The 21,192-nt window shown below is 36.4% G+C and overlaps 2 protein-coding genes across 3 annotated transcripts in view; one reads left to right on the forward strand and one right to left on the reverse strand.

Annotated features, from left to right (window-relative positions):
• Positions 1 to 8,333, forward strand: part of Gpr137c (G protein-coupled receptor 137C) — a 50,287-nt gene extending 41,954 nt beyond the window's left edge. The window contains exons 4-7 of the mRNA XM_090345102.1: positions 1,577 to 1,726; positions 2,899 to 3,024; positions 3,199 to 3,317; positions 5,148 to 8,333. Coding sequence (XP_090201228.1) covers positions 1,577 to 1,726; positions 2,899 to 3,024; positions 3,199 to 3,317; positions 5,148 to 5,325 — 573 coding nt within the window. The 3' untranslated portion in view covers positions 5,326 to 8,333. The remainder of the gene's footprint in view (positions 1 to 1,576; positions 1,727 to 2,898; positions 3,025 to 3,198; positions 3,318 to 5,147) is intronic.
• Positions 8,334 to 11,903: 3,570 nt separating this feature from the next.
• Ero1a (endoplasmic reticulum oxidoreductase 1 alpha) overlaps positions 11,904 to 21,192 on the reverse strand; it is a 38,564-nt gene continuing 29,275 nt past the window's right edge. For both annotated transcript variants that reach the window (XM_090345114.1, XM_090345113.1), the window contains 3 exons: positions 14,851 to 14,937; positions 14,600 to 14,733; positions 11,904 to 12,040 (listed from right to left, as the gene is read on the reverse strand). In XM_090345114.1, coding sequence (XP_090201240.1) covers positions 11,980 to 12,040; positions 14,600 to 14,733; positions 14,851 to 14,937 — 282 coding nt within the window. In that variant the 3' untranslated portion in view covers positions 11,904 to 11,979. The remainder of the gene's footprint in view (positions 12,041 to 14,599; positions 14,734 to 14,850; positions 14,938 to 21,192) is intronic.

Here is a 21,192-nt window from a genome sequence, read left to right on the forward strand (position 1 = left end):
ATCTTAAAGGCATGCTGAATGAAACCTACTGAAGAATTTATATTCTTTAGCTTCACTTCCATGAAGCTCTAAAGCAGGCAGAAGTTGCTAAAACAGAAGCAGGGGAGTATGTGCATCTGAGGTCACTAGCTGATGGGGAAGAGCTGTGTGGGAAGGTTCTGAATTGATAATACGCTACATTGAGATGGAGGTTCAGTTATCCAGGTGCTAGGGGCTTCATTTTTCCATCTTGTGATCGTCCATTTTGCTGGATGACTCTTTTTCTAAATAAATAGGTTTCCCTTATTCTGTGTATATAATTTGGCTGTACGTTATTTTTACTAATTATTTTTGGTGCTCCTTGTTCTTATAACCTGTTTTAAAAAGTTATTTACAAAGCCGAGCATGATGGCTCACTCATGAAATCCTAGCTACTCAAGAAGGCTAAGATCTGAGGATCATAGTTCAAAGTCAGCCCGGCACTAAAGACCAACGGACTCTAATCTCCAGTTAACTACTAGAAAACCAGAAGTGGTGCTGTGGCTCAAGGGGTAGGGGGTAGCCTTGAGCTGAAGAGCTCAGGAAAAATGCCCAGGCCCAGGGGTAGGGCAGTAGCCTTGAGTTGAAAAGCCAAGAGTTCAAGCCCCATGACAGACAAAAAAATTTACAAATTTGAGCAGAGCCCATATGATAATACATTTCTTCTAAGTGATCTTATTCCTCAGCAGTGAATGTACACATTTGTGATTAGGTAATGCTTGCAAGATTCTGTTCTCTTTTGCTCTCTTTCTTTTTTAATAATATAGTACCTTTAAAAATAATACAGTGATACATGCCAGCTAACTCAAGAGGCTGGGACAAGAGGATCATTTGAACTCAGTAGTTCAAGACTAGCGTAGAAATACAGTAAAACCTCTCATCTCAAAAAAATTAAATATCTATATTGGCTTTATATTAGTGTCTTATTAATAATAGCACACTTCTCCATTGCACGCATACACTCCAGTTGAGAACTACTTATACAAGGACATTGTACACTTGAAGAAATGTTTTTTTTAAGCCATAAAGTTTTGAAAGTACATTTGAGCACATTGATCATTTTGTCATAAACACAATGGCATCAATTGGGGACTAGCATCAACTCTAACCGAATAAATAGTCTAAGAACTGAATTTCTATTCTCATTTTGTATCAGAAATCAAATGTATCAAATGGGCTGTTTCTAGTTTTCATTCTTTCTTTGGCTAAACTCTATCTCTGATTTGCATCATTTAACATTCTGATCTTTTGCCACCTTATCTATAATATATTAAGGGAATAAGAAAACCTTAGCAGAACAAAATCTTTCTCCAGCGTCCATCTGATAAGTAAACAGAGAATGCACATAATAGCATATGTATATTATAAACATAATATGTAATTCCAGGAGGAGTTGTAAGGCAGGATAATAAAGAGTTTATTTCAACAGGTACCCCCGCCCCGTGCCTTGTGTGTGTTACTTTGCAAGAAGTGACCGCGGTGTATGGTGAAGAAATAGCTACCTGTCATGAGCAACGTGAAACACACCATGCTGATGGATTTTTTTAATCTCTTTTAGGGCATGTCTTTGTGCCAGACTGTCATTGTAGGCTCTGTGGTCATTCTCCTCTACTCTTCCAGAGCTTGTTATAATTTAGTGGTTATCATCATATCTCAGGATACATTAGAAAGTCCATTTAATTATGGCTGGGATAATCTTTCTGATAAGGTGAGTATTTACCACATATTGCTAATTTGTAATTACTACAACTGATAATTAAGCTAGCCTTATCTAAGAAAACATTAAGTATTTGACTTGCACTTTTATGGTATCTCTTGCCTGCTCTCAGTAATCATGTTTAAAGACATGTGTTTGTTTTTGTTTACATGCAACATTGAAAATCTTACTTTCAGAGAAATAATTTTCTCAAGTATTGTCTTTTTGTACTTTTCTTTTTGTAAATTGTAATAGTGTCAAGAATATATTGTTGCAAAGTAGTTTTTCAAGGCTAGTATTTAAATAGCTCTAGGTAAGTTGTCTATCATTATCCAGTGAATACAGTTAATGAATTGTTAAGATAACTATCCTTTATCCAAAAACTACATATAGCTTTAAGATTTGGTTCCATATTAGATATTCAAATTATTACTCAAAAGTCTGGCATTACCAATCTTGATGATAGAAGAGCATAGAATTTTTGGGTGTCTATGTGTTGGCCATAGAAATTCCCAGACCTATAACTATGCATATTTAACTTCCTAGCATTCTCTACCCCTCCTTTCAAATAGTTTGACTCACCTATCTTTATAGTAATTTAACTTTGTGCTGAATTCAAGACATTCTGGAATATACTTATTTACCTTTCCCCAAAATAAGGTAAATGAAATCACATTTTCATATTGGCTCCATGTGATAGATTCTCTTCACTTCTTTCCCTATTTCTCTCTCTCAACACCTGGTAGAGTAGACATAAATGCAATATGTGGATTAGGTCCAAAAGCTTTATTTTAAGTAGCAGATAAACTGAGTAATTTAACAGGGTTCATTTCTCTACAGGTCTAACTCAAGGTGCTGTTGTGCCAAATGGAGCTGTTTATGGTGTATTTATAAACTAACTCTTCAGACTGTAGAGCCCCAAAATGAAATCAGTCCATACTATACAAAGATTAAAATTAATTTTCATCAATTGATACATTTAAAAAAGCATTCTATTCAACATTAAAGCATTTTATGTCTCTGAAAAGTTAAATGCCATTTCACTAGAAACCACAAACTATGGAAAATTTTAGAGTTCATGTGGTTGTAGTTAATGTTTGTTAACTTATGCATCTTTAAGCAATTGTGATTCCTTATACATGAAACAGTTATACAAAAATCTTTCTGCCTTGCTCCATTTACAGGCTCATGTGGAAGGTGTGAGTGGAGAAGATTATGTAGTGTTTGGAATGGTCCTCTTTCTATGGGAACATGTACCAGCATGGTCGGTGGTACTATTTTTCCGGGCACAGAGATTAAACCAGAACTTGGTATGATGTCTCTATAATATCCTCCTTATTTTTAGGAAGTCTGAAACATTGATGTTGATGGTCTATTTTTTGTTAAAGGTTGAAGATGTAAAAATAAATATTCATCATAGATTATAGCCTCTACTCTTGACTGAAAAGTAAACCCTCATGTGCTTTCTATTACTTGGTTTGCAGGCACCTGGCGGCATGATAAATAGCCACAGTTATAGTTCCAGAGCTTACTTTTTCGACAATCCAAGACGATACGATAGTGATGATGACTTGCCAAGACTGGGAGGGTCAAGAGAAGGAAGGTAAATGTAAACAAAAATCCTTTATCCTTAATCAGTATTGAGATAGACTGAAAGTAACTCTAAGCTTTAATCCAACTATTAAGAAGGTAATTTGGTTGGCCAGATGCAGTGGCTCACACCTATAATCCTAGCTACTCAGGAGGCTGAGATCTGAGAATCACGATTCAAAGCCAGCCAAGGCAGGAAAGTCCATGAGACTCTTATCTCCAAGTAACCAGCAAAAAAGCTGGAAATAGAGGTGTGGATCAAGTGGTAGAGCACTAGCTGAACACAAAAGCTCACACATCTAGGCCAGGTGCTAGTGGCTCACATGTGTAATTCTAGTTATACAGAAGGTTGAGATCTGAGGATAGCCATTAAACACCAGCTTGGGCAGAATTCTGTGAGATTCTTATCTCCTGTTAGCCACAGAAAAGCCAGAAATGGAGCTGTGGTTCAAGAGGTAAAGGCTAGTGCTTTACTAGCCTTGAGCACAAAAGTTTCGGAATGGTGATCAGGTCCTGAGTTTAAGCCCTAGGATTGGCACAAAAGAGAGGCAGAGGCAAGGAAAGAAGGAAGGAGAAATACCATTTAACTCAAAGGCTTATGTTATTTTATGGGTTAATAAGCTGGTTATATATCTGTTTCTGTACCTAGTACTATTCAAAATTCAAGGTCTTACATAAAACTCGTAGAAAGGTTATGTTTCATAGAAATATTCTGTTTTGGGGGAGGGAAATGGGGACAAAAACATGAGAAGGGGTATCAATGTGTGAGAAGTAATACACCTACTACCTGGTGAATGTAACTGTAACCCTTCTATACATTACACCAACAATAAAATGTTTTTAATTTAAAAAAAAGAAATATTTTGTTACCCTATTTCAAAACAATTATACATTCTTAATCAGTACACTGTATAGGGACAAAGAAAAAAGTCTTAATGCATACCTATATCATTCTTTCAACTTGTGATTACATTTTTGGTATGTCTGATTTTGTCTGGACACGTTGCTTAACGTATTTTGGGCCTGTTTTTTATGTATAAAGTAAGGATGATAATATAATCTGGTTTACAGGGATATAGCAAGCCCTAAATGAATGAATACATGTCTTAAAAGATAGCCTAATGCATAATTGTTATTATCTGATAAATTCTACCAGTTCTGAGAGGCATGCATTCTTTTGTGATATGTGATATTCCAAGAGATTAGCCATTAAATTTTATTGAAAGTCATTAGGTTATTTGGTATATTTGACAGTGTGTTATGAAATGCATTGACAGTATTAAAAATGCCAGTATGAAAGCCAGGCGCGGTGGCTCACATCTGTAATCCTATTTACTCAGGAGGCTGAAAACTGAGGATCAAGGTTCAGAGCCAGCCGGGGCACAAAAGGACCTGGGTACAAAAGGTTAATTAACCTCTAGAAAATGGGAAGTAGAACTTGGCTTAAGGGTGGGGCGGTAGCCTTGAGCTGAAGAGCTCAGGGACAGCACCCTGGCTGAGTTCAAGCCCTATGACCCACCAAAAAAAAAAAAAAAAGATGCCAGTATGAGCTGGGCACCAATGGCTCATACCCATAAGCTTACTCAGGAGTCTGAAATCTGAGGATCATGATTCAAAGACAGCCCTGGAAGGAAAGTTCATGAGACTCTTACCTCCAGTAAATCACAGAAAAAGCACGAAATAGTGCTATAAGCTCAAGTGGTAGAATGCTAGCCTTGAGCAAAAAATGCCCAAGCCCAGGCTTCAAAGCCCAGGACAGCCAAAAACAAACAAACAAAAAAGCTGGTATGGTTTTTCTATATTCTGATCACAGATCTGTGTCTTCTTTGCCTTGTTGTTGCAGTTTATCAAATTCGCAAAGTTTGGGCTGGTATGGCACCATGACTGGGTGTGAAAGCAACACTTACACAGTCACTCCCCATCGGAATGGACCCATAACAGATACTGCTCCTTTGCTCTTTACTTGTAGTAATTTAGATATGAACAGTCACCACAGCTTATATGCAACTCCACAAAACTGATAGCATTTCCAAGTGTGATTCCTAAATTGCTTTTCATGAATGTGTATGCATAATGTGTTTAAATTCCATCTACATCAACATTCTCTTATCATTTACAATTGAAAACAAAATTCTGGAAATGTGGCTGTGTGGTGGAGAACACCACTGATTCTTTAGACCTCTGTGTAGTAAAATTAAGTAAAATGGAAAGTTTGGTGTAGGAGAAAAGAAAACTTAGACCATAAGGTACATGTTGGAAACATCTTGATTTTCAAACATGAATTGCATATTTGCACTTTTATCTTTGTTCTAAAAAAGTACACTGCAGCCCCCGAAGTCATACTCCATCCAGTGCTTCCACTGGAATACTATTGTATACCAAATTGGAAGGTGGTTTTTCTACAAAAATTGAAGCCTATATATCCAGCAGTGCCCTTACCCAATTACTGTTTTAGATTGTGAATAGTGCACCAACTAAAGACATAAACATGTATCATTCTTTTCAAAAAAACTAAAAGACATTTTTATTGGAAACAATATGCCTTTAAAATACCAACTGAAATTATTAGCAGTCCTTTACAGTAATGACCAACAGTAGTTTTTGGAAAGCCACAGTAATTTTTTTTTTTTTTTGGTCAGTTGTAGAGCTTGAACACTGAGCCTGGTTGCTGTCCCTGAGCTCTTCAGATTAAGGCTAGCAATCTACCACTTGAGCCACAGTGCTACTTCTGGCTTTCTGGTGGTTAAGAGTCTCACAGACTTTTGTGCCCAGGCTGGCTTTGAACCACGATCTTCAGATCTCAACCTCCTGAGTAGCTAGGATTACAGGTGTGAGTCACTGGCGCCGGGCATAATTTCTTCAAGAAGAAAACACACCAGTGAAAAAGTCTGTGATTATTTTAAGTAGAATAGGTCAAGTGATGGTTTTGTATGATTAAGACACATATAACAGTTGAAGCATGATTCTTCCAGAAAGCAAGAGTGATTTTTGCATAGGAAGATTTTGGTAGAAAATTCTTGGGACTAATCAACTTTTCAGATATATTTAAGAATTATTTATAAGATATACAATTCTGATTTTTAATGAATACATTTCAAAAGTATTTGATTTATCTGAAACAATATGTAGTTCATCTTACCAGCTGAATCAAGATTGCCCTCAGGTAAATTAAATCATGGTACATCATTGCAGTGAACTAAAGTGCAATACTTTATAAGACATATCATTCCCCTTTATTTTTCACATTTTGATACCTTATAGAAAAACCAAATTAATGAGTTCAAGTTAATTCTAGCATTAGACTAAATAAGCAAACAACATAGATGTATGACATAGGTAAGTATAAATCCAGAGTAATAGTATTGAAATACTTTTAGAATATTAAAATGGTCATGAATGTCCTACTTGAAATTTAAAATATCCACGTGTGCATGCACATGAGTGTGTGCAGATACCACACACACACACACACACACACACACACACACACGGTAGGCTAGGACAATACAGACTTTAAAAATGCACTTTCTACCAGTGTCTATATGAGAAGTAGATGCTGAATACCTCAAGATGCCAAGGAATAGGCAACACAGGGAAGTTGCCACAGAGCTTAAAGATGACTATATATAATTGTCTGCTGGTCTATTTCTTCAGAACTGGAACTAATACAACTGCCCTTTTCTTCTACTTTGATTATGAGGTTTTTTATTTCACCTTTTTAATAACTATGTCATAACTTTAGATAGGTATAATAGAGGAAACAAAAAATGAAAATGTTAAAACACTTTCTTGGGAGGCTTGTACAAAGCTATTGTCTTCTTGTTACCGTACAAGAGGTTTTTCAGTTCTATCAGAAGCATATAGTTAGTGTTTTGGCAGTTTATAAGTTCTCTCTTTGTAGCCAAATTATGTAAAATTTCACAGTAGAAAAGCTAATCTTGGTACTAAGATAATACAACTAGAAGTATATTTCCACTACATCAGTGACAGACTATTTTTTCAGTTATTAGATTCCTTTTCAATATGCTATTTGTTTTGCTGATGATGTTAAGTATCTACCTAGAGCTTCATAAGAAAAGATCGTGTTTTCTTTGTTAATCCTTGAGCCAAGATGATAAAATAAGACTTTTCTAGTAAAGCTTCCTTAGGGAAGTTCCCGCTGACCAGGTAAAAATTACTTTCGCCTTTTTTTTTTTTCAGATTCTGTATTATGATTCTTTTAGTTGCCGTAGTTTATAGTACTGAATTTGAGATTTCTTTTATCACTGACTAGGGTCCCTCAATTCTTGCATTTGTCTCCTTGTATACATCATGCACAGTACATCACCAAAGATGAAGAAAGAAAAACTCTGGCCCAGTTTTTGCTTAAAATTCCAAAGCACTAGGAGCACTTTAAATTTGGTCTTGAAAGAAGGAGCTGTTAATAAATCAAAGGGCTACCATTCCCTGTTCATCCTGCACTGAAGCACATGATTATTTAGACCTTCCTCTCTTGTGTTCATTAATTAGAAAGGTGAATTTCATTGCTGAAGTGTGTGATTCTACAGAGATTAGCAATATTCGTTCTTATCGTTTATTTCATTTGGAACTCAGTACTTGTGGCTGGTTGTAGTTTATGGAAGATATAATTTAGAGCTGAAGTGGCTTTTATATGCATAGCTGCCTTTTTATTATTTAAGTGTTTTTCAGCTATATAATCAGTTTCACACTGGTTGTAAAAGTATAGCTGTGGCCAATGAATGTATTTATTTGTTATTTCAATTGTAACAAAACACTACTGTTAAGAATAAAAGTGTGCTTTTATCTGGAAGTCTGGCTTTCTTAATCTAGAGTGTCTAACACATAGGATAAGTGGGAGTTACAACCAAAAGTTTACTTTTAGTAATCTCATAACTACATCTGGATTGATACCACCTATTACAAACTGATTTAATATGAAGTGCCATACGCTTTACTTTAAAATTCCCATGTTATTAGTATATATTTACCCAAATATCAAGGGAAAGAAAAATTCTCACGAGTTAATTTATAAATTTATATCATAATTTCAGCTTTTCCATGTTATTCCTCAATGATGCTGCCTTTCTCCTTGAAAGATCTTTTCTAACACTGGGTGAGGTGGCTCATGCCTGTAATCCTAGCTACTCAGGAGGCTGAGATCTGAGGATTATAGTCCAAAGCCAGCCCAAGCACTAAAGTCCATGAGACTCTTCAATTAACCACCAGAAAACTGGAAATGGCATTGTGGCTTAATGGGTCAGGTGGTAGACTTGAGCTGAAGAGTTCAGGGACAGCACCCAGACCTGGAGTTCAAGCCCCATGACCAAACCCCCCCCCCCAAAAAAAAATAATCAGACCTCTTTCATGACCCACCAAAAAAACACACCAAAATTTAAATACAGTTTCATCTTTATTGATTCCCTGAATCCTACACACCTTTGAGTCTAATGATCCTTGTTGTAAAGTGAAGGGAGTGAAGGTAGAACTTCTAATGTAACAAAGCTGTTGCTTAAAAACAATTTATTCAACCAACATTTATTAAATGCCAAAAATTATGCTATGGAAATGCCAAAAATACAGTTCCATTTCCTGCCCTTAAGGAGCTCACATTCTAGCAAGGAGACTTTTTTTTTAAGAAATGAAACAATACAGTACAATAAGTAATACAATAGAGGTAGGTTGTAATTACAGTGGTGACACATGAGGAAGTTAGATGACTCCTTAATTGGAGAAAGGGAGATTTCTCAGGAGAGATCCCCATCTACTAGGTGGGGAAGGAATGACTAGTGCCCATGGTGATAAGAGTCCCATGTTTGGGGGCCCAGGCATCTTAGATGATGGAAGCATTCCAAGTCTATTTCACTGGGATGCTGAATAGGGAAGACATATAGGAGGTCCTTGTACAGCAATCAAGGATCTATGACTTCTGAAAAATGCATGAAGTTACTGAAGGGTGTTAAGCAGAGAGCAGATTGTGGAAAGTGCTTCTTGAAAGGCTAATCTGGTCACATGTAGATCCACAAAGAGAAGGGTCTGTGCAGTCCTTCACTTAATAGCAATAAAACTATAAAGACTGCTGCCTTGGTAAAATGGAAATAAGCCAACTGGAAATTAGACTCGAATAAGCAGTGGAAGGTAGATGACAAGACTGAAGTGAGAAAACTTAGGAAATGACTCTTCTGGAATTAGCCAAAGTAAAGAACACAAGGATAAAGTAGTTTTGCAGAAAATACAGACAAGAGATTGAGAAAAACTGAAGTGCAGTAGCTGGATAGGTTGGGAAGGATAAAGAATCACTGAGTTAAAATTCCCCAAGAGTGAAAAGTAGTACAGTGACTTAGAGAGCAAAGAATAATTGGAGACCAAAAATGAAAGGAAAGGGTTCAAGAGCAAGCAGAGATAAGAAACAAATAGAATAGAAAATGTGTAAGGGGGGCCGGGAGTTTGGCCTAGTGGTAGAGTGCTTGCCTAGCATGCACGAAGACCCGGGTTTGATTCCTCGCTACCACATATGTAGCAAAAAGCCAGAAGTGGTACTGTGGCTCAAGTGGTAGAGCCCTAGCCTTGAGAAAATCCAGGGACAGTGCTCAGGCTCTGAGCCCAAGTCCAGGACTGGCAAAAAAAAAAAAAAAAAAAAAAAAAAAAGAAAGAAAAGAAAAGAAAATGTGTAAGGAAGGGTTCTCAGGAAATAAGTGCAGGAAAAAAAGGTAAATAAGAACTGTCTGGTGAACTATGGATTTAGAGTAGGATTTCAGGCCCCATTGGTAAGAACTGAGAAGAACCCAAAGCCCATAGAACACTTAAAGGGATGGTGAGGAGATTGAGTACTAGTTATACACAGAATTACCAATTAAACCTATTTACAGTGTTTTTAGAGTACTACAGGTATCCTTAAATTTTTATATATCATGATCACTTAATCCTTTGAGTCTCTAAAAGGACTGACTGAGGGAATGACAATAGGACACATGTTGAACTTGGTTTCTAGGATTATTCATTTAAAATCTTCTGACTACATATTTATACATTCAATCAACACATAGTTGGATACAAACTGTATGCTTGGCACTGGACCAGAAATTGGAATTATAACAAAAAAGTAAAGTAACATTTCTAAAACATTATATAAATCCAGCTTTTCTAACTGTGACATTTCAATATATTAAACCTGCTAAAATATATAAGATATCTATAAAAAGGGCACATAATTTTGAGGTATAGGTTCTTTTTCCCTATAATTACCATGTGATATTACTTTCTAAAACCTTTCAAATATTTATCATTGAAGAGCTCTCACTAATGAAAACCTCCCAAAATTTATAGTTCAGTTTAAAGGAGACAAAACGAAATAATTTTATGTATTTTAAAAAAGTGGAACTAGAGGTGCAGTTTTTGTGGTAGAACACAAGCCTTGAATTTAAAAAATCAAAAACAAAGAATGAATGTGAGGCCCAGAGCTCAAGTCCCAGCACACACACACACACACACACACACACACACACACACACACACACACACACACACACACACACCCTATGATTACATCAATTAAGCATAAAAAGAGCAAAAAAGCTAAAAAGTTTTAGACTAGGACTTTAAGTGATTTGTATTTTAAGGCTAAGAGGATTATAGCTCTGGACATATAGCGCATTTCTGAAAACATCATTTCTAGAAAATATTACATTAGCGTATTTAGGGTTAGAGGGCATGATGGCTTTCAAATAACCAAGGGAAAAAGAACATGTGTATGTGTGTGTGTGTGTGTGTGTGTGTGTGTGTGTGTATACACACACACAGTATGAGGATGTAGCTCAGTAGCACAGACCTTGCCTGGTATCAGGCCCTGGGATTAATCTCCAATAATGGGGGGGAGAGAGGGTAGAGGAGAGGAAGGGAGAACCAACACACAATTGTGAATCTTGGTAAACGAGTTCATTGTACTATTTTAAATTTTTTTCTATAAATTTGAAATTACAATAATAAAAAGTCTTCCCCCAAATCTTACTCATTATTAGGGAACATATTATGAGAATAAATATATAATCTATTCATCTTTTCATAATGTTTAAAAATCTCATATGCCTTTAAGTTTTCTTGTACTTTGCTATAAAACAACCCAATCAAAATAGCAATATAACAATAAAAATGATTTCTTCCATGTCAGTTTGTCAAATAAAACACAGGACTCTCACAAATTTAAATTTCATTTAAATAATTATTTTAGTATAAGTATGTTCCAAATATATGCAATGAACTTAATAGTTTAAGAAAATGAGTTGTCTGAAATTCAAATCTAACTGAGCATCCTGTATTCTTATTTGCTAAATCTGACAAGCCTAAAAGTATGACTGATAATTATAGGTCATTCATTACACAAAATTCTAGTTTGTGAGACTTAAGACATCGTTTGCTAGTCTATCACAAATGAACCTGATAATCCTGCTTTTATTCGATATTACACTTTAAAATTTATACATTATTGAGACAGTACTTTCACTCACAATAATATTAAACATAGACTTAGCACAACTTTTAAAAAACTGTTTACTTAAAACAATTATTCTTTTACAAAAAGAGCTTTATATAAAATGTTTGTCATTGCTTTTATGCCTTTGAATGAAATTCCACTCTTTGGCCTCCATTGTCTGAAAAAGGTATATTTCAATTTGTTTTCCTTAATGAATATTTTGTAACAAGTTCCTGAAGTTTTCTAATTCTTTCACACTTGTAGAAATTCTGTAACCAAAAAAAAAGTATACAAATTCTGTTTAGAAACTATCTTAGATAAATTTATTTACTTTACATTGTTAAAATATATTCTCTTTAATGTATTTAGTATATTATTATTCAACTTATATTGTTAAAACATTAAAATATGTAAAGAAATTCTTTCAACAAATTGAAAAGGTTACATAAACTATATGCTGTACTTAGTTATTAATTTGGCATGGTAGAACTAATAAAACTGTCTAGAAATTAGCTTTGAATATTAAAACTAAAATACACAAAATAAATTGCAGATACTGAAATATTTGTTTCAAATATTTATAACAATAGTGTTAAAGTATGAGTATTTATACAAAATATTTAAGCATGTTAAATATAAATAAATATATTCAATACTTAGTAAAAAGTAAAGAAATATATAAAACATTTAAAATTTCTGCAATCATATGAATAAAGATAATATATCATTATTCTCTCTCTTTTTTTTTTTTTTTTTGGTGTGTCATGGGGCTTGAAGTAGGTCTGGGCGCTGTCCCTGAGTTCTTCAGCTCAAGGCTACTGCCCTACCCTTTGAGCCATAGCCCCACTTCCTATTTCCTAGTGAATAACTGGAGATAAGAGTCTCAGGTCCTTTTGTGCCCGGGCTGGCTTTGAACTTTGATCCTCAGATCGCAGCCTCCTGAGTAGCTAGGATTACAGGCATGAGCCACCAGGCCCAGCAATATGTCATTTAGTAAATGTACAAACATGCAAAGCTACTGGTCTATAAAAAACAGAATAATTATTTTTCCTCGTTTTCATGAAAATTAAAATTTGTTCCTTAATTTCGAATGTGATCTTTATGTTAAAAGTCACGAACTACACAATGAATCATAACTATCCAGCACCCAGTTATCAGAGAAATAATTTTGAAAGTCAATTGAAACCACTATAAGGTAGGGGTATGGGTATACACATGCCTAAAGACTCAAATTCAGGGCCTGGGTTTTGTCCCTTAGTTTTTCCAACTGAAAACTGTTACTCTTGCCACTTGCTCCACACCTCCATTTCCAGCTTTTTGCTTGTTAATTTGGGATAAGAGTTTCACAGACTTTTCTACCTGAGCTGGCCATGATCCTCAGATCTCAGCCTTCTGAGGAGCTAGGATTACAGGTGTGAGCAAACAGCACCTAGTAAATCATACATTTTTATTAAGTGAAACAACATAGTCCTTAAACAATGATCATTTAATTGGGCTGGTGATGTAATTCAGTGGTAGAGTCCTTGCCCCGCATATACAAGACCCCTGGGTTTGATCATCAACATGGTAAATCATCAGCATTCTTTACAAAATAAATCAAAAGGAAGTACACCTCCGGTTGGAATTTTTTTTTCCAGTTGTGGGGCTTGAACTTGGTCTGGGAACACTGTCCCTGAGCTCTTCAGCTCAAGAATATTGCCCTACCCCTAAGCCACAGTACCACTCCCAGTTTTCCACTTCCAGTGGTTAAATGGAGATATGAGTCCCACAGACTTTAGTGCCCCGGTTGGCTTTGATCCTCAGATCTCAACCTCCTGAGTAGCTAGGATTACAGGCATGAGCCATCACGCTTGGCTTTAGAATTTTTAATGTATCTTACTTTATGCTTTGCCCTAAATCATTTTGCTAAACAGTTATTTTTTTAATTAACCTTTTTATTCTATTTTATTGTCAGGATAATGTACAGAGGGTTACAGTTATAGTCATCAAATAGTAGATACATTATTTCTCGAAACTTGATAGCCCTTCTCATATTTTTGTCCCCCTTTCCCTCCCTCCAACCTTTTTTATATAATGGTGAATTCACCAAAAATCTTACATGTCTACCTGTGTGAAACAACATAATTTTTCTAGGTCCTTTAAAAAAAATGGCCAGCATACAAACTGCTTCTAGAGTATTTTTTAATTCATAAAACTCAGTCCATAGGGCTGGGAGTTTGGCCTAGTGGTAGAGTGCTTGTCTAGCATGCACAAAGACCCAGGTTCGATTCCTCGGTACCACATACATAGAAAAAAGTCAGAAATGGTGCTGTGGCTCAAGTGGTAGAGCTCAAGCCTTGAGAAAACCCAAGGACAGTCCTCATGCCCTGAGCCAAAGCCCAGGACTGGAAAGAAAAAAAAAAAACCTTCAGTGAATATTTGAGATTCAATCAGTAAATTAATCATGAATATATATCAATAAATGAAACTAAAGAATCACCTAATGATTTTGTGTGCATCTGTGTGTGCATGTGTGTGTGAGCATGCATGTGCTTGTCTTTGGGGTTTGAACTCAGGGCCTAAGTGCTGTCACTGAACATTTGGCTCAAGACCAGCACTCTACCCCTTGGACACAGCTCCACTTCTGGCTTTTTTGTGGTTAATTACAGGTAAGAGACTCAAGACTTTCCTGTCTAGGGATGGCTCTGAACCATGATCCTCAGATCTCAGCCTCCTCAGTAGTTAGGACTATAGGTGCCTGGAAAAAGAATATTCTTTACCTAGTTTTATCTGAAAGTTTGCAGTATGCTTAATTGTCTAACAGAAATAATCAATATATTCAAACTCACCTTCCAAATGCATTCAGTAGTGAAACTATTTCTTGTCTGGTTAAATGGAATTCATAACTGGGTCCACTTTCTGGCATATTTGCTATAAGTTTCTCAGAAAACAAAATCTTCAGAGCAGTACCCAAACCTTGAGTCTACAATAGAAATAAGAAAATATATAAATAACAATAAATAAATAATAAAAAAAGAAAATATGAAAATTCTTCATGGAAAGGGCAAATAAGAAGTCAGACTGAGCCAGATTTTCTTACCTGCAGCTTTCCCCACAGCCGACATTTAAGACAACCAACACAATCCATGATTCTAGAAATGTTTCTAAAATGTAGTCGAAAGTCCTCCTTAAAAAATATTTAACAAAATTTTACTATAATGTAACACATAGTTTAATGAGAATTTTCTGGGTGCCTGATATTTTCATAGTTCCCATACAAGGACTATGGAGTGCCAAAACCAGAAAAGAAGCATCTTACAAAGCAAAATCTTTACACATAAGCTCTCATTTTAATTTCCACTACAAACCCACAGGTAGATATAATCTATCCCTAATAAAATGCTTTTTTAATTCAGAAAAGTTAGTACTTTACCTAAATTCTCTTATTTTATAAATAGTAAATTTAGAACACAGGCATGCCTTACTACAAAGCTAAATTACCTGCAAACAGATCATTATATACCAATGTGGGAGGTTAAAAGGCATCAGTTCCTTAAAAAAAAAAGAGCTAGGTATTTGTACTTCATGCCTGTAATCTGAGCAACTTAGAAGCTGAGGATTGCAGTTCAAAGCCAGCACAGGCAGAAAACTCAGTGAAACTCTTCATCTCCATTTAAGCACCACAAAAGCCAGAAGTGGAGCTGTAGCTCAAGTGGTAGAGCATTAGCTTTGAGCAAAAAAGCTCAGGGACAGTGACCAGGCTCTTGAGTTCAAGCTCCAGGACCAGCGCGCACACACACACACACACACACACACACACACACACACACACACACACCACACACATACCACACACACACACAAAGAGGAGTGGGGAGAGAAAATAGTTAAACTATAGTCCTTTTATTAGAGAGAATGGTTACCATTATTTCCAATATACAAGAATAACATGTTAACAGTAAGCATCCATGTAACCACTACCAAAGAAACCATTACAAGCACAATTGAAATTTCCTATGGATCTCTACAATTTTTGTATGCCACTGTCTATTATTGTGTGAAATTTGGTGTGTTGTTTTTACTTAATATTCCACTAGGAATTATTAGTCTTTCAAATGGCTCTCTTTGTCCTGGTCCTAAGAGTGAACTCCAAAGCTTCCAGTATTTTAAGTGGAAAATGGACAGAAAATCATTTCAGTTGCCTTAAAATTTAAAAAAGCACACAGTATTTTTATAACGTGATGAAGCACACCCCGGACATAACTAGAATTTTTTTTGGGGGGGTGGCTAACTAGAACCATATGTACTTTCTTGCCAAGACTGGATTTGCCTTGAGATCCTCAGATCTCAGCCTCCTGAATGGCTAGGTCTACAAGCAGGTGCCACAGCTGTCCAGATTTGAACCAGAAATCCATCGGCAAAGATAATCACCCACTGTCTTCAAAACACATCTCAGTTTTCTCTGGAGATAAAATGTTGCTTGAGATGCTTTGTTAGCACTTATTAAGACTTTGAAATAGCTCTGACATGCAAAGAGTTTTTTAAATAAGACTTTGAATATTAAATCTTTATTGATTCACTGTAAAGCCAAAAGTACTATAATTATTGCCATTTATCAACAATATTTTCAATTGCATGTCTCCTTATCTGTTCAGTGAAAGACAATACAAGTTAGGAACCTTAATCAAAAACCTGCCCGATAATTTTACTCGAGATAGATTTCTTTTTTTTTGTGGACAGGATCTGCCTGCACATTCCAGGTGGCCTGGAACTCACTATGTACCTGAGGCTGACTAGCCATGACCCATAATCCTCCTGCTTTGGCATCACAAATGCTGAGATTAAAGGCACATACCACTTAGCCTGGCCAGATTTCATGATCTGATTTAAGGTTATTTTCTTTAACTAGTATTTTGAACCTTGACTTAAAGAAGACTCACACTTTCATCTGTAGTCATAAAATTAAAGTATGCGCATATATCCTATGAGCTACTGAGCTCAGTAGCTGGTTAAGAGTCAATAGCTGGGCCCCTTTGGCCCAGATTGGCCTAGTGGTAGAGTGTCTGCCTAGCATGCACAAAGACCCGGGTTTGATTCATAGGTACCACATACATCGAAAAAGGCTGGACGTGGTGCTATGGCTCAAGTGGTACAGCTCTAGCCTTGAGAAAGTCCAAGGACAATGCTCAGGCCCTGAGTTCAAGCCCAGGACTGGCAAAAAAAAAAAAAGTCAATAGCTGTTTACAATTACAGAATCCATTATGTAGACAAGATAATATACAGACAGAATAGATAGCTCATGCTTAGATTCTTTAAATTTCCAAATGGAAATAAACATCATGAGCAATAGAATGCTACTATTAAACATGATAAATGTCTCATAGGTTTGGGAAATTATATTTTCATAATCAATATACATTCTCACAAAGAGAAGCCGTGGAAGTTTTTTACTTTAAGAGGCTCTCACAACTGAATGTTAGAAAGCTTTATGTTAAAAGATTAGACAGTGTTTTTGTAGACAGACTCAGTATAAGTAAAGTGTTTGAATCTGGTAATTCAAATGCTTGAATGTAATTGTTCTTGAGTAACTTTCTACCGAGAACATACATAGATGTTTAGCCAGATAAACATTAAATTAAAACACATACCATGCATCATCTTCAAAGATGAACTTAATATGTGCTAGAACAAAATTAATACCATAGGCTAAAAGTAAAAGTTTACTAGATCAAAATAGAAGATCTCTATTACTTCCACAAGTAACAATCATGTCCAATAACATGGATATATCCCAAAATTATCTCATTAAAAAACTGATGAAAGAGCCTGTTAAATAGCTTGAAAATAAAGTACTTTTTGCTGTTAGATAATAGCTATTCTTGACTGCCCATCTCTCCTCTCCTTTAATGTATTTTTTGCTACAGAAACACACCTCAGTGGTTACATAATCACCCAAATAGCTTCCAGGAACTAGAAAGTGAGGGGGAGGATGCTGTAATAAGATTTTTTTTTTTACTATTTTTAATATGTTCCTTATTTTTAGTTCACTTGTTGGTTTATTAGAGAGTGTTTTGGCATCCACTCTTTTTTAGACTGTGCAAATTAGAAATACTTCTCACAGTGTTTTAATTTGGTCAAAACTCTAGAACATTCAGCTTTCATGTCCCATGAAGATTTTAAGCAGAGTCCTTACAGTCTTTCGTTCATCGTGGAAAGAAATGAAGACTAAGAAACAGAGGAAGATTACTACCAAAATCCTGGTGAATATCTGGTCAAACCCACAGGTAGTAAGAGCTATCTCGCTTATCAATAACTTTGTAATATGATTTTTACTTGATTTCCTATAGCAGTCTCCCTTTTATAAAAACAATCAGACCTTTTTTCCCTCCAGTCCTTTGGACTGGATCAAACCAGGGTCTCACTTTTTTTTTTTTTGCCAGTCCTGGGCTTGAGCTCAGGGCCTGAGCACTGTCCTTGGACTTTCTCAAGGCTAGAGCTCTACCCCTTGAGCCTCAGCACCACTTCCGGCTTTTTTTCTATGTATGTGGTACCAAGGAATCGAACCCGGGTCTTCATGCATGCTAGGCAGGCACTCTACCACTAGGCCAAACTCCCGGCCCCGAAATGGATGATTTTTAAAATAAACATACACTGCCCACATTGAACCAAGAAGAGATAAGTCTATTGAAAAAACCAATTTGATACAATGAGATAGTGGAAGCAATCAGAAACATGCCAACTAAAAAGAGCCCAGGCCCAAATGGTTTCACTGTGGAATTTTATAAGACTTTTAAAGATGAATTAATACCTACACTCTTGGAACTCTTCCAAGAAATAAAAGCAGAGGGGGCCATCCCAAACTCATTTTATGAAGCCAATATCACACTCATCCCCAAACCAGGGAAGGACCCAACAAAAAAAAAGGGAACTACAGACCTAGCTCTCTGATGAACACGGATGTGAAGCTCCTCAATAAAATACTAGCCAATAGAATCCAGAGACACATTTTAAAAAATTATACACTATAATCAAGTAGGCTTCATCCCCACAGATGAACATTCACAAATCAATTGATGTAATATGTTAATGGAGCAGAAGTTAAGAATCATATGATAATTTCTCTGGATGCTGAGAAGGCATTTGACAAAATACAGCATCCATTCATATTGACAGCACCAAAGAAAATGGGAATCAGAGGTACATTCCTAAAAATAATTAAAGCCAGCCAGGAGTTTGGCCTAGTGATATAGTGCTTGCCTAGAATGCACCAAGACCTGGGTTCAATTCCTTGGTAACACATACACAGAAAAAAGCCAGAAATGGTGCTGTGGCTCAAGGACAGTGCTCAGGCCCTGAGTTCAAGTCCCCCAACTGGCAAAAATAAGGGCATATGTGACAGACCTACATCCAGTATCATACTAAATGGAGAAAGACTAGAACTATTTACCTTAAAATCAGAAACAAGACAGGGATTCCCACTCTCTCCACTTCTCAATATAGTGCTGGAACCCTTAGCCAGAAGGCAAGAAAAGGACATCAAAGGGATCCACACAGGGAAAGAAGAAATTAAACTATCACTTTTCACAGATGACATGATCCTATACCTGAACGACACAATAAATTCCACTCCCAAACTCCTAAAACTAATAAACCATTTTGGCAAAGTGGCAGGATACAAAATCATCCTTCAAAAATCAGTAGCCTTTCTATACACCAACAATATGCAAACAGAAGGAGAAATCAAGAAAATAATCCCATTTGAAATAGCCCCCAAAAGAATAAAATACTTAGGAAGTAATCTAACCAAGGATGTAAAGGACTTATTTAATGAAAACTTTAAAACCTTAAAGAAAGAAATCAAAGAGGCTACTAGGAAATGGAAAGACATCTCATGCTCGTGGATAGGGAGAACCAATGTAGTGAAAATGGCCATATTGCCAAAATTGATATACAATTTCAATGCAATCCCATCGAAGTCCCAATGACATACCTACCTTTTTTTTTTTTTTTTGTGGGTCATGGGGCTTAAACTCAGCCTGGGCACTGTCCCTGAGCTCTTCAGCTCACAGTTACCACCCTACCCCTGGGCTTGGGCGTTATCCCTGAGCTCTCCAGCTCCAGGCTACCGGCTCTACCCTTGAACTAAGCCTCACTTCCCATTTTCTAGAGGTTAATTGGAGACAAGAGTCTCAGGTCCTTTTGTGCCTGGGCGGGCTTTGAACCTTGATCCTCAAATCTCGGCCTCCTGAGTAGCTAGGATTACAAGCATGAGCCAAGGGGTGCGTGGGTAGCCAAAGCAATTCTAGGCAAAAAGAGTAATGCACGTGGTATTACAATACCAAACTTCAAACTCTACTATAGAGCCATAATAACAAAAACAGCATGGTATTGGCATTAAAAATAGGCCAGAAGATCAATGGAACAGAATAGAGGATCCAGAAATAAAACCACATTAACTACAGTCAACTTATTATATTCGACAAAGGAGCCAGAGATATACAATGGAATAAACACAGCTTCTTCAAGTATTGGCACTGGGAAAACTGGACAGCCACATGCAGAAAAGTAAAAAATTGATCCCAGCCTACTGCCATGCACAAACATTAACTCAAAATGGATCAAAGACCTCACGACAGAGTAGGAGAGTCACTGGAACTCATAGGCACAGGCAAAAACTTCTTGAACAGAGTCCCAGAGTCACAACAGATTGGAAAGAAACTCAACAAATGGGACTACCTAAAAATAAAAAGTTTCTGCAAAAGATTTAGCTACTAACGTAGAAAGACAGCCAATGAAATGGGAAAAGATATTTACCAATAATACATCAGACAAATGTTCAGTATCCAATATCTACAGGGAACTCAAGAAATTAATCCCCCCAAACCCAACAAACCAATCGCTAAGTGGGCAAGGGAAACTAAAAAGAGACTTATCTGAGGAATAGGTAAAAATGACAAAGAAAAATATGAGAAAATGCTCATCATCTATGGTCATAAAGGAAATGCAAATAAAAACAACCCTAAGATACCACCTGACCCTAATCAGAATAGCCATATTCTGAACTCAGACAAATGCTGGCAGGGTTGTGGAGAAAGAGGAACCCTGCTGCACTGCTGGTGAGAATGTAAACTATACAGCCACTCTGGAAGGCAGTTTGGAGGTTCCTGAAAAAAAAACAAAAATAGACCTTCCCTATGACCCAGCCATACCACTCCTGGGCATCTATCCTGAGCATCACAACCCAAGATATGATAAGAACACCTGCTCAGCCATGTTGATTGCTGCATTATTCACAATAGCCAAGTGATGGAAAAAATCCAAATGCCCCACTACAGATGAAGGGATACAAAAAATGTGATACATATGTGCAATAGAATTCTACATAGCCACCAGACAAGATGAAATAATTGCATTTGCTGGGAAGTGGATGAAACTAGAGCAA

Source organism: Megascapheus bottae, chromosome 14 (genome assembly GCF_031878675.1).
Source record: "Megascapheus bottae isolate mThoBot1 chromosome 14, mThoBot2.hap1, whole genome shotgun sequence".
NCBI lineage: Eukaryota > Metazoa > Chordata > Mammalia > Rodentia > Geomyidae > Megascapheus > Megascapheus bottae.